At 44.2% G+C, this 13,682-nt stretch overlaps 1 protein-coding gene across 3 annotated transcripts in view; it reads left to right on the top strand.

Moving 5' to 3' along the window:
* Window positions 1–13,682, top strand: part of LOC109899140 (KH domain-containing, RNA-binding, signal transduction-associated protein 2) — a 132,655-nt gene that overhangs the window by 77,808 nt on the left and 41,165 nt on the right. For all 3 annotated transcript variants that reach the window (XR_004211595.1, XM_020494194.2, XM_031835457.1), the window contains exon 4: window positions 641–787. Coding sequence is in view for 2 of the 3 variants with exons in the window: in XM_020494194.2 (XP_020349783.1) it covers window positions 641–787 (147 nt within the window). In the remaining variant the exon portion in view is untranslated. The remainder of the gene's footprint in view (window positions 1–640; window positions 788–13,682) is intronic.

The raw sequence follows: 13,682 nt of genomic DNA, 5'->3' as shown, positions 1-13,682 counted from the left end.
TCAGAGTGGGAGGTAGTGTAGTTTGTCTGATGAAGATAGGATCTCTTAGTCATTCACAAATTCAATATAACACACTACTAAATGTCCAAATGCTTTGTCAACCACACTGTGAGGAGGTTTAGCTCACATTTTAGATGGTCATATCTTCATAAACCAGAATCCTACCTGGTGTGTTTGCATTGTTGCATAATGATTGATTAACATCACAGTTAGTCACACACTAATACATACATTCTAAGTTAGGATGCAACCCCTGTATGTCATTGAAGACCACAAATATGGTTCACACATCATTCAAATTTGTAGTATCTTAAAAACCAGCAATATGATTCAGCCACAGCTTCATGGTGTAAATCCCAGTGGGTGGATGCAGTCTGATAGGCTGGCTGGCATGCAACAGGGACATCTCCCTCCCAACCTCCCAAATGCTTGAGGGAGGAAGTCAATGCAAACATGCTGATGAGATTGAATTTATCAACAGGCAGCTGTGGGCTACAAATGATTGTTGTAAACCCCACATGCTTCACTTGATATCTCCATCATACCCACTGTACTATTTGTAATTATCGCTTTCACTTTCTCCTTTCAGACCTCACAATAATATTTGACCAGATTTTTTTTGTTCAATTTTTTTCCTCAGGAAGAAGAGTTGAGGAAAAGTGGAGAGGCCAAGTATGCCCATTTGAGTAACGATCTCCATGTTTTAATTGAAGTCTTCGCTCCACCTGGAGAGGCCTATTCCCGCATGAGCCATGCCTTGGAGGAGATTAAGAAATTCCTAGTTCCAGTAAGTTTGTTTAAACCATTTCATTTACTCAAATTCCTCCAGGGTAATTGTGAGTTGTACATTCAGATGGGTCTGTGCACTTCTGCTCTTGTGGATTCCTCTACTGGGGCTTTTTTTGCACTCTCAGATGTAATTGAACGTTTACAGGGTTAAGAAAGTGATTAAAACAGCTCCAGACAGACTGAGGTTGGATGTTGGACATTGACAAGTTTTGGCACAACCCCAAATGAAATATCTCAACAATGAAAATGAAGTACTTCTTTCACAAAACTTGCTATATTTTCCGGCAGGTTGCTATAGTAAGGTTTTTTATATTACAACATAAAAAAGCTTTCCCTTTGTTCTGCCCCCCCCCCCCCACCTCCCTCCACCCGTTCCCATCTAGCTAACAAGTTAGTTAATTTATTCCACAATTAACAAGTTCAGTATGGAGCCACTTGCAAGGCTCTGCCGACTTTGAGCCTACAGCAGTTAACGGTAATTAATGTGCGTACTGTGTAGGCATGCTCAGCTGAGGCTGTAAATATTAATACATCTTTGCAGTGTCTGCCAATCCCTCTGGTAGAAGGGCTGGATGAGAGTTTCCTTATGGCATTTCTTGTGCTTCCCCTCCTTCCCTTAGGGTTTACATTACAGAATCTTAGCTTTGTTGGAGGGCCAGAGGTATGCTTCAGCTTCGGCAGCTGCACTGATCAGGTCATTGTACCCCCCAGCTCAGTCCAGACAATATATATTTAATATCTCCACTTTGTTCATAGTCGCCACCAGACTAGAATGTCAAGTAGAAGGACACCTGTGTGTACCCCTCAAGTATTATTGCGTTGGTAAGGTTTGAATGTACTTCTACTTTTGGGATTCGTTCTTCCCCGCCATGCCGTTTGTCTCATTTCATGGAGACTCATTTCCAGAGCCTGATGAGAATCTCACCTAAATGCAACTGAGTTGGAGGAGGATGATTTTTTTTTGAAGTATTTATCTTTCTTTCAAATTAAGTATGGAGGAGGACCAAAGTAGCCAATCTAACGCTTGGCATTTTCCTTGGCATGCCCACCCACTACAGCCTACCAAAGCATGAGATCCTGTTAGTCTCTATATTCATCTCTCAGTTTAGAATCAATGGACTTCTTCCAAAACTCGCCTTGCAAGCAAACAAAATGCCATGGTAGTCAGACAATGTGTAATCTGGTTCAGAGGGTTTTCCCTAAAAGGGGCAGGTGACATTTGTGAAAAGACCATTCATTAGGTACAGTGCATTCAGAAAGTATTCAGACCCCTTGAGTTTTTCCACATTTTGTCATGTTACATCCTTCCTCATCAATCTCCAAACAATACCACATAAAGACAAAGCAAAAACAAGTTTTGAGAAATGTTTCCAAATGTATGAAAAATAAAAAACAGAAATACCTGATTTACATAAGTATTATGACCCTTGGTTATGAGACTCGATATTGAGCTCAGGCGCATCCTGTTTCCATTGATAATCCTTGAGATGTTTCTACAACTTGATTGGAGTCCACCTGTTGACAATTGATTGGACTTGATTTGGAAAGGCACATACCTGTCTATATAAAGTCCTACAGTTGACAGTGCATGTCAGAGCAGAAACCAAGCCATGAGGTCGAAGGAATTGACAGGATTGTGTCGAGACACAGATCTGGGGAAGGGTACCAAAAAAGGTCTGCAGCATTGAAGGTCCCCAAGAACACAGTGGCCTCCATCATTCTTAAATGGAAGAAGTAATGAACCACCAAGACTCTTCGGCCAAACTGAGCAATCGGGGGAGAAGGGACTTGGTCAGGGATTTGACCAAGAACCCGAGTTCCTCTGTGGAGATGGAAGAAACTTCCAGAAGGACAACCATCTCTGTAGCCCTCCACCAATCAAGCCGTTATGGTAGAGTGGCTAGACAGAAGCCCCTCCTCAGGAATAGGCACATGACAGCCCACTTGGAGTTTGCCAAAAGGCACCTAAAGACTGAGATGAGAAACAAGATTCTCTGGTCTGATGAAACTAAGATGAAGACGTTGGCCTGAATGCCAAGCGTCAGGTCTGAAGGAAACCTTGCACCATCCCTACGGTGACGCATGTTGGTGGCAACATCATGCTGTGGGGATGTTTTTCAGCGGCAGGGACTGGGAGACTAGTCAGGATCGAGGCAAAGATGAATGGAGCAAAATATAGAGAGATCCTTGATGAAAACCTGCTCCAGAGCGCTTAGGACCTCAGAATGGGGCGAAGGTTCACCTTCCAACAGGCAGGAAAGGCGGCCAAATGAGGTGTTTGCTTTGAGGATGACCCGTGAGATATAACTGCTGGAGCGCGTGCTACGGGTGGGTGTTGTTATCGTGACCAGTGAGCTGAGATATGGCGGAGCTTTACCTAGCATAGACTTATAGATGACCTGGAGCCAGTGGGTCTGGTGACGAATATGTAGCGAGGGCCAGCCAACTAGAGCATACAGGTCGCAGTGGTGGGTGGTATAAGAGGCTTTGGTGACAAAACGGATGACACTGTGATAGACTGCATCCAGTTTGCTGTGTAGAGTTTTGGAAGCTATTTTGTTTTCGAAGACTTTAGAAAGGCAGGGCAGGATGGATATAGGTCTATAACCGTTTGGGTCTAGAGTGTCACCCCCTTTGAAGTCGGGGATGACCCTGGCAGCTTTCCAAACTTTAGGGATCTCAGACGATACAAAAGAGAGGTTGAACAGACTGGTAATAGGGGTTGTAACAATGGCGGCGGATAATTTTAGAAAGAGAGGATCCAGATTGTCTAGCCCAGCTGATTTGTACGGGTCCAGATTTTGCAGCTCTTTCAGAACATCTGCTATCTGGATTTGGGTGAAGGAGAAGCTGGGGAGGCTTGGGCCTCCGGGGGGGTGCAGAGCTGTTGTCCGGGTTGGGGTAGCCAGGAGGAAAGCATGGCCAGCCGTAGAGAAATGCTTTTTGAAATTCTCGATTATCGTGGATTTATTGGTGGTGACACTGTTACCTAGCCTCAGTGCAGTGGGCAGCTGGGAGGAGGTGCTCTTATTGTCTATGGACTTTACAGTGTCCCAAAAGTTTTTGGAGTTAGAGCTACAGGATGCAAATTTCTGTTTGAAAAAGCTAGCCTTTGCTTTCCTGACTGACTGTGTGTATTGGTCCCTGACTTCCCTGAAAAGTTGCATATTGCGGGGACTATTCGATGCTAGTGCAGTCGCCACAGGATGTTTTTGTGCTGGTCGAGGGCAGTCAAGTCTGGAGTGAACCAAGGGCTATATCTGTTCATAGTTCTAAATAAGGGGCAAGCTTATTTAAGATGGTAAGGAAATTACTTTTAAAGAACAACCAGGCATCCTCGACTAACGGGATGAGGTTAATATTCTTCCAGGATACCCGGGCCAGGTCGATTAGATAGGCCTGCTCGCAGAAGTGTTTTAGGGAGCGTTTGACAGTGATGAGGGGTAGTCGTTTGACCGCGGACCCATAACGGATGCAGGCAATGAGGCAGTGATCGCTGAGATCCTGATTGAAAAAAGAAGAGGTGTATTTGGAGGGAAAGTTGGTCAGGATGATATCTATGAGGGTGCCCATGTTTACGGATTTAGGGTTGTACCTGGTGGGTTCCTGGATAAATTGTGGAAGATTGAGGGCATCTGGCTAAGATTGTAGGACTGCCGGGGTGTTAAACAATCCCCAGTTTAGGTCACCTAACAGAACGAACTCTGAAGATAGATGGGGGCAATAAATTCACATATGGTGTCCAGGGCACAGCTGGGAGCTGATGGGGGTCTATAACAGGTGGCTACAGTGAAAGACTTATTTCTGGAGAGATTCATTTTTTAAATTAGAAGCTCGAACTGTTTGGGCATAGACCTGGAAAGTATGACAGAACTTTTCAGGTTATCTCTGCAGTAGATTGCAACTCCTCCTCCTTTGGTAGTTCTATCTGGACGGAGAATGTTGTAGTTGGGGATGGAAATCTCCAAATTTTTGGTGGCCTTCCTTAGCCAGGATTCAGACACGGCAAGGACATCAGGGTTGGCGGAGTGTGCTAAAGCAGTGAGTAAAACACACTTAGGAAGGAGGTGTTAACATGCATGAAACCAAGACTTTTCCCGTTACAGAAATCAACAAATGAGAGTGCCTGGGGACACGCAGGGCCTGGGTTAACCTCCACATCACCCGAGGAACAGAGTAGGAGTAGGATGAGGCTAAAGGCTATCAAAACTGGTCGTCTAGTGAGTTGGGGACAGAGAATAAAAGGAGCAGATTTCAGGGCATGGTAGAATAGATTCAGGGCATAATGTACAGACAGGGATATGGTGGGGTGCGGCTACAGTGGAGGTAAACCCAGGCACCGAGTGATGAAAAGAGAGGTTGCATCTCTGGACGGGCTAGTTATGCTGGGTGAGGTCACCACATGTGTGGGAGGTGGGACAAAGGAGGTATCTGAGGCATGTTGAGTGGGACTAGGGGCTCCGCAGTAAACTAAGACAATAATAACTATCCTAATCAACAGTGTACAAGGCATATTGACATTTGAGAGAGACATAAAGCAAGGCAAAAAGCAATCACAGGTGTTGATTGGGAGAGCTAGCTAAGGCAACAACGGGTAAGACAACAACAGCTAATCATCTAAGACAACAACCACAGGTAAAATGTCTATGAATGGGTAGAGAGGGTCGGTTAACTACACACAGGGCCTGAGTTGGGGCCGACAGATAAACAAAAAGTAAAATAGAGTACCGTGATTAATATACAGTCCAGCAGGCATCAGCTATGTAGCCAAGTGATCATAGGGTCCAGTGAACAGCAATAGACGGAACAGGGAAGCCGCGGGGTAGTCGTTACTACGCTAGCACGCGGGAGACACAGCGTTTATGATGGGCTCAAATTGTATGTGAGGAGTTGGGACTTGCATCACATACTGTCATTTGGTACCAGAAGAGTAGTGATTCATGCAGCACAATGTGCAGCATTAATACTTAATAAAGGTGTGTTTGTACTAAATCTCAGTCATCAGCAGTATGGACCACAGAGGCGTTTTTAGGGAGGGGACTGACAGTAGGCTCTCACTTGCTTACGCAGACCCAATGAGGGTGCTGTATGCCACAACCCACAAATCCCCCAATGTAAGAACGCTCTAGTTATGTATTTCACTGCAATGTCTGGCTCCCTTTACAGTATACAATAATATTACCACCACTATTGTCTAAAAGGGAAACAATTCATGTGAAATCTTCTGAAAATTGTTTTGATGATATTGTATATCAGGTATTTTGATCATCTTATTATAAGGGCACATTTAACCTCTCTTTCTTTCTGCCAGTGTTTCATTATCTTCTCTGGAAATAGTTCACAACCGAAGCTCAATCACTGTGTTTTGTCTCCAAGTTGTTGCCTCCTGGTTCAGTCACAAGCATTTCACCACTCAGTTTTCATTCAGAGGCTAATTAGCCTAGCCTGGCCACCCAACGGCCTCCATAATGATCTCATCAGGCTAGCCATTACATCTATTCAACTCGGAATGCATTTATTTTGCGATCCAATTTGAGCCCATCAAGTTTTGACTATGGGGAAACTTGGTGTAATCAAGTGATTTCATTTGAAGCAATTCAAGGCATTGCTTCCTTTTCGCAGAGCAAATTATTTAGGAAAAGGCTTGATTGCATTTACTTCATTCACTCGTTGGAAAACAGACATTTTGATCACGTCTGGATGTCCTCAAGTCACTAGTCAATATGTTTTGGACATTATACACAAAATGCAAAATGAATCACTAATGGAAAGGGAAAGGCATGAATGAGTGAATATTGTTGACATCATTGGGGTGATGTTAGCCTTTCATTTTCAGTGTCCTTAAGTGTAGCCAGTTGCTACATGGCATGCAGTCTGTACTGTTCACAATCAAGTGACCAAAACAAGTTATCTGTCTTAACTTAAGTATGACAATGATGTACTTTTTACATCGCAGGCATTACACCTGGGAGGAAAACACATTTGCTCAACTTGCCATTGGCTCAACCATTGGCTCAACTTAAACATTTTGACTATATTAACCCACACAGCTACAAGGATGCACTTTCATGCTAGGTTTATGACTTCATATTGAAGCTTATAGAGACCCCAACTGATGTATAGAACAATGATCTATTTTGGTTTAGATACAAGCATCATGAAACCTCTAACACAATATATTAATTTGACTTGGTGAAAATATTTTCTTTGGGACCTAATTTACCACTTTTTCCATGTGGTGTCTTCCTCCACAAACTCCATGAAATTATGACCTCTTCCTAAATTTTTGGTACATTTATTAATTGTGTGTATGGTTTCCTAGGAACAAGGGGGGCTCAACTTACCTCTTTGGCTCAACCTATCCCACTCTCCCCTACAGCTATTTGTAGACTTTAGTTGTTTGTTTTTCTCAAAGCCTCTGTCAACACCCAACTTTCACAAGCCCAATCAGATTGTTGCGCTTTGGTTCAGCTACACACTTCCAATTACGAGAGATGCTAGACGTTCCTTCACACCAAGACGTTTCTTAAGGCCATTTGTTTATATATACTATGAATCAACGGGCGTGCTTGTGAGCGATGCCTTTAAACAGGTTAACAATCACAAGGCCGTAGGGCCAGATGGATTACCAGGACGCGTACTCAGAGCATGCGCCGATCAGCTGGCAAGAGGCTGCACTGACATTTTCAACCTCTCCCTGACCCAGTCTGTAATGCCTATATGTTTCAAGCAGACCACCAAAGTCCCTGTGCCAATGTAACCTGTCTAAATGACTATCCTCTTGTAGCACTCACATCTGTAGCCATGAAATACTTTGAAAGGCCAGTCATGGCTCAGGTCCCTCAGTCGAGCAGTTAAGCCTACTAGAAAGTGTGTGCCCTCAGGCATGGAGGGAAGCAAAAGTAATTCCGCTACCTAAGACTAGTAAAGCCCCCTTTACTGGCTGAACTAGCTGACAAATCAACCTGTTACCAGCCCTTAGTAAACTTTTGGAGAAAGTTGTGTTTGTCCAGGTACAATGCTATTTTACAGTAAACAAACATACTTCAGCACGCTTATAGGGAAGGACATTCAACAAGCACAGCACATTTGAACAAATTACTGATGATTGGCTGAGAGAAATGTATGATAAAAAGATTGTAGGGGCTGTTTTGTGAGACCAGTCCGACTTTTGACATTATTGATCATAGTCTGATGCTGGAAAAACTTGTGTTATGGCTTTACATCTGCTGCTATATTGTGGATAAAGAGTTACCTGTCTAACAGAACACAGAAGGTGTGCTTTAATGGAAGCCTCTCCAACATAATTCAGGAAGAATCAGGAATTCCCAAGGGCAGCTGTCTAGGCCCCTTATTTTTCGAATCTTTATTAATGACATGTCACTGGCTTTGAGTAAAGCAAGTGTGTCTATGTATGTGGATGACTCAAGACGACCTTTGGTCATCTTTCCTTCCAGTTCTCTGCTGCCCATGACTGGAACGAATTGCAAAAATCTCTGAAGCTGGAGACTCACATCTCCCTCACTAGCTTTAAGCACCAGCTGTCAGAGCAGTTTACAGATCACTGCACCTGTACTTAGCCTATCTGTAAACAGCCCATCTATCTACCTACCTCATCCCCATACTGGTATTTATTTATTTATTTAGCTCCTTTGCACCCCAGTATCTCTACCTGCTCATTCATCTTCTGCTGATCTACCATTCCAGTGTTTAATTGCTATATTGTAATTACTTCGCCACCATGGCCTATTTATTTCCTTATCTTACCTCATTTGCACTCACTGTATGTAGACTTTTTGTTTTCTTTTGTTCTACTGTATGTTTTGTTTATTCCATGTGTAACTCTGTTGTTGTATGTGTCGAATTGCTTTGCTTTATCTTGGCCAGGTCGCAGTTGTAAATGAGAACTTGTTCTCAACTAGCCTACCTGGTTAAATAAAGGTGTTCTCAACTAGCCTACCTGGTTAAATAAAGGTGAAATAAAATAAATACAAATAAATAAATAAAAAATACACGTCAGCTACTACAGTGACTGAAATGACTGCAACAAAGAGCTGCAGTTACTTTGAGCATTGTTGGCAAGGAATAAGTTAGTCCTAAATATTTCAAAAACTAAAAGCATTCTATTTGGTGCAAATCATTCACTAAACCCTAAACCTCAACTAAATATTCTAATTAATAAATTGGCGATTGAGCAAGTTGAGGTGACTAAACTGCTTGGACTAACCCTGGATTGTAACCTGTCATGGTCAAAACATGTTGATACAACAGTAGCTAAGATGGGGGAGAAGTCTGTCCATAATAAAGCACTGCTTTGCTTTCTTACCAAACTATCAACAAGGCAGGTCCTACAGGCCCTAGTTTTGTCGCACCTGGACTACTGTTCAGTCGTGTGGTCAGGTGCCACAAAGAGGGAAAATTACAATTGTCTCAGAACAGGGCAGCACGGTTGGCCCTTACATATACACAGAGAGCTAACATGAATGATTTGCATGTCAATCTCTCATGGTTCAAAGTGGAGGAGAGATTGACTTCATCACTACTTGTTTTTGTATGAAGTGTTGACAATCTGAATGCACCTAGCTGTCTGTTTGAACTACTAGGACACCCATGCATACTCCACAAGACATGCCACCTGAGGTCTCTTCACAGTCCCCAAGTCCAGAACAGACTATGGGAGGCGTACAGTACTACATAGAGCCATGACTACATGGAACTCTATTCCACATCAGGTAACTGATGCAAGCAGTAGAATCAGATTTAAATACAGAGAAAAATACACCTTATGTAAAATCAGGGGCTGTGAAGAGTCAGGTACAGACAAACGCTAGTACACACACTCTACACACACATACTGTACATTGTACTATTGTTGTATGGTGGTATTATACATTTTATATTGTAGATATTTAGTGGTGTAATAATGTTACATGATGTACTGTTTTATCGTATGTTTTATGTGTGATGTAAGTGCATTCATGTGTTTGGACACTTGGAAGAGTAGCTGCTGCCTTGGCCACAGCTAATGGAGATCCCTAATAAAAACAAATACAAAATCAACACCATCATCCCAGGCACCCTGGACCCACTCCAGTTCGCATACCACCCCTACAGATCCACAGATGACTCAATCTCTATTGCAATCTACATTTCCCTTTCCAACTTGGAGAAAAGGAACACATACAGTGCCTTCAGAGAGTATTCACATCTAGGGCTGTTACGGTGACCGTATTACTGCCACACCGGCAGTCACGAGTCATGAAGGCAGTCAAATTCCACGTGACCGTTTAGTCACGGTAATTAGGCTTCTCCAAGCTCTGATGCTGCTGACGGTCATTAGTAGCCTGCCAAACTTGCTAACTGCCTGGTACTCAGCACTCTATTGTCACTCTAATCACTCTGACGTCAATGCAAAGGTCTTCAAAATCTAATCAAACACTTCATGAGAGCCCTTGAGCTCATGTTGCTCAACATTTCTATAGGTTATGCAATTGCGGGAGAGAACATAGTGATGGCCTCTATTAAAAAGAGGAGGATCCCATCAGCTTTCTATAGGCCAGGCCTACGATATTTATTTCTCAACTTTCCTAATATTAAGCACATTGCTTATCTTTACAACAAGAGTATAACCTACCTGGCTGGCATGAAAATAAACCACGGGAAACGCATCCACCGTTCGCTATTTAAGTACATAGATGACATGTATTTTTCCCCTGCCCTGTTTCGAGACAGGTGCATGATAATGGTCCATTCTAAATCAAAAGAAATTTCACACATATATTATTTAGTATATATAAAGACAAGATTAAATCAAGAATAGTATGATGGGTGACAATATTAGCCTATCACTTGTGAATTAAATATTATCACTTGTGAATGATGCCCAGTTTAAGACAAGAAACAATGCCTTTTTTTGTGACTTTTTCTAATCATAATCACACACCTAATGTAGCCCATAGGCCTATATGATTTGATAAGGTTAGTATCACAACTAAAGTGTCCAAATAACTTCTTAAAATGAAGCACATTAATCTGCTTTACAAGGGGTGTAGAGCCTAACAGGCATACATAAACAGCGCCTGAGTTTCAAGTTTGGGGAAGATCATTTTCAACATAAAAATGCACCTTTTATAATAAAAGCATTACATGCATAATCACATTTGCGGTCACTTTTGATAATGGTGTTTTCACGCTAATGGAACATTCACGCTTATAGCCTACTACGTTTATAATGGGAAGAAATAGCCTAATAGTTAACATTTTAAGCTAAACGTTGTGGTCTGTTGCGTCAGCCACATTGTGGACAAAAAGTGGTTTTGAGGCTAGTGGTTGTATTAATTTGGGATCTATCACATCCCACAACTGTCTCAGACTATAAGGACATAAGGCGAGGCCCAGATGCAGACACAGCTGGCAGATGGTAGCCTAGTGGTTACAGTGTTGGGCCAGTAATTGCAAGGTTGCTAGAACAGATCCCCCAGCTGACAAGGTAAAATTGTTCTACCCATGAACAAGGCAGTTAACCCACTGTTCCTAGGCTGTCATTGTAAATAACAATTTGCTCTGAACTGACTTGCCTAGTTAAATTTCAAAAATGGTTTGAGCTCTGATATCTATTATAGTCCAAGGGGTAGGCAAAAGGCAGGTCGGGGACAGGCCATAACCAGGTTAGAGTCCAAAACGGTACAGGGCGGCAGGCAGGCTCGAGGTCAGGGGCAGGCGGGCTCAGAGTCAGGACAGGCAAGGGTCAGAACCAGAAGGACTAGAAGAAAAAAGACTGGGGAAAAACAGGAGCGAGGAAAAAACTTGACTTGGCAAACAAGATGAACTGGCACAGGCAGACAGAAAACACAGGTATAAATACCCAGGAGATAATGGGGAAGATGGGCGACACCTGAGGGGGATGGAGATAAGGACAGGTGAAACAGATCAGGGTGTGACAGTACCCCCCCCCCCCCCCCCCCTATAGGGGCACCACCTGGAATCCTACCTGGGCGCGTACCTGGTTGACCGGGGTGCCGGCGGTGGAAGTCAGCAATGAGGGCTGAGTCCAGGGTGTCTCTAGCGGGGACCCCAGCACCTCTCCTCCAGCCATTAACCCTCCCAGTCAACCAGGTACTGGTGGTCGAACACTCAGGTCGAACACTCAGGAGGCGTGGTCGAACACTCAGGAGGCATCTCACCGTGTACGTCGGATGACCATCGATGACACGGGGAGGAGGGGTGGGCCTGGAAACAGAAGACAAAGGGCTGTGAGACACGGGCTTAATCCTAGACACATGGAACGAAGGGTGAATATGGAGAGTACGGGGTAACAAAAGGTGAACAGCAGTGGAACTAAGGATTCTGGAGATGGGGAAAGGACCAACTTCACCTGAAGGGGCATGTCCCGTGTGGATAGCCATACCCTCTGCCCAATGCAATGGAGAGGAGCTGGAGTTCGGCGGCGATCCACTTGTCGAAGAAACCTAGAGTTGGTCTTGAGGAGTGCCGCCCGAGCTCTTCTCAAGGTACGCCGACAGCGGTGGACGAACATCTGTGCAGAGGGTATGTTGACTTCCTGCTCTTCTTCTGGGAAGAGCGGAGGCTGATACCCTATGGAGCACTCGAAAGGGGAGAGTCCCGTGGCCGAACAGGGGAGACTGTTCCGGGTATACTCCACCCAGACCAGTTGTCGGCTCCAGGTAGTGGGGTTGGTCAATACGAGGCATCTTAAGGTTGTTTCCAGGTTGTGGTTTGTTCGCTCCGACTGGCCGTTGGATTGGGGATGGAATCTGGAGGACAGGCTGGCTGACGACCCAATAAGGGTGCAGAACGCCTTCCAAAACCGAGACAAGAACTGATGACCCCGGTCGGAGACCATGTCTACCGGGAGTCCATGGATCCAGAAGACGTGCTGCACCATCTTTGGCAGACGGTAGTTTGGGGAGAGCAATGAAATGAGCAGCGTTGGAAAACCGATCCACTACCGTCAGAATGACCGTTGCCGTCATTTTTGGAAAAATGGGACCAGGGACGATGAGGGACAGGTAGTGGCTGAAGGAGGCCGGACAGGGCTTTCCACGGAGTCTTATTCTGAGCACAAAATTGCATGCGGCAACGAAGGCCTTCAGAAACGTTGTCGGAGGAAGGCCAGGGTTCGACGGGAACCCGAATGACAGGTAAGCATGGAAGAATGAGCCCATTCCAAGACCCGGAAGGGGGTCTCAATACCCCAGCCCACAGAAGCCGCAAGGCATGAGGTAGGGAGGATGGTCTCGGAGTCAGAGGGTATGGCAGCGGAACTGTATAGGCCAGAGAGGGCGTCAGGTTTAACATTCTTGGAACCTAGGTGGTAGGAAATGGTGAAGTTGAATCTGGTGAATAACAGAGCCCACCGGGCCTGCCTGGGGTTAAGGTGCTTGGTTATGCGGAGATATTCCACATTTTTATGGTCGGTCCAAACCAAAAATGGATGTTCTGCTCAAAACAATTTAACATGTTTACCAGTGCCTGGAAGACAGCGTTGAGTCCGGTGACAAGGTACTCATAATGTCCACTGGAAGTGTTGAAGGCTGTCTTCCACTCATCTCCTTCACGTATACAAACCAGGTGGTATGCATTCCGAAGGTCCAGCTGCTACTCTCTGTTTATCATATATGCATAGTCACTTTAACCATATCTACATGTGCATACTACCTCAATCAGCCTGACTAACCGGTGTCTGTATGTAGCCTCGCTACTTTTATAGCCTCGCTACTGTATATAGCCTGTCATTTTACTGTTGTTTTATTTCTTTACCTACCTATTGTTCACCTAATACCTTTTTTGCACCATTGGTTAGAGCCTGTAAGTAAGCATTTCACTGTAAGGTCTACACCTGTTGTATTCAGCGCACGTGACAAATACACTTT

This window comes from Oncorhynchus kisutch, linkage group LG11 (genome assembly GCF_002021735.2).
Source record: "Oncorhynchus kisutch isolate 150728-3 linkage group LG11, Okis_V2, whole genome shotgun sequence".
Classification (NCBI taxonomy): domain Eukaryota; kingdom Metazoa; phylum Chordata; class Actinopteri; order Salmoniformes; family Salmonidae; genus Oncorhynchus; species Oncorhynchus kisutch.
The sequence above is the reverse complement of the archived record's forward strand: the minus strand, read 5'-3'. Positions and strand labels throughout refer to the sequence as shown.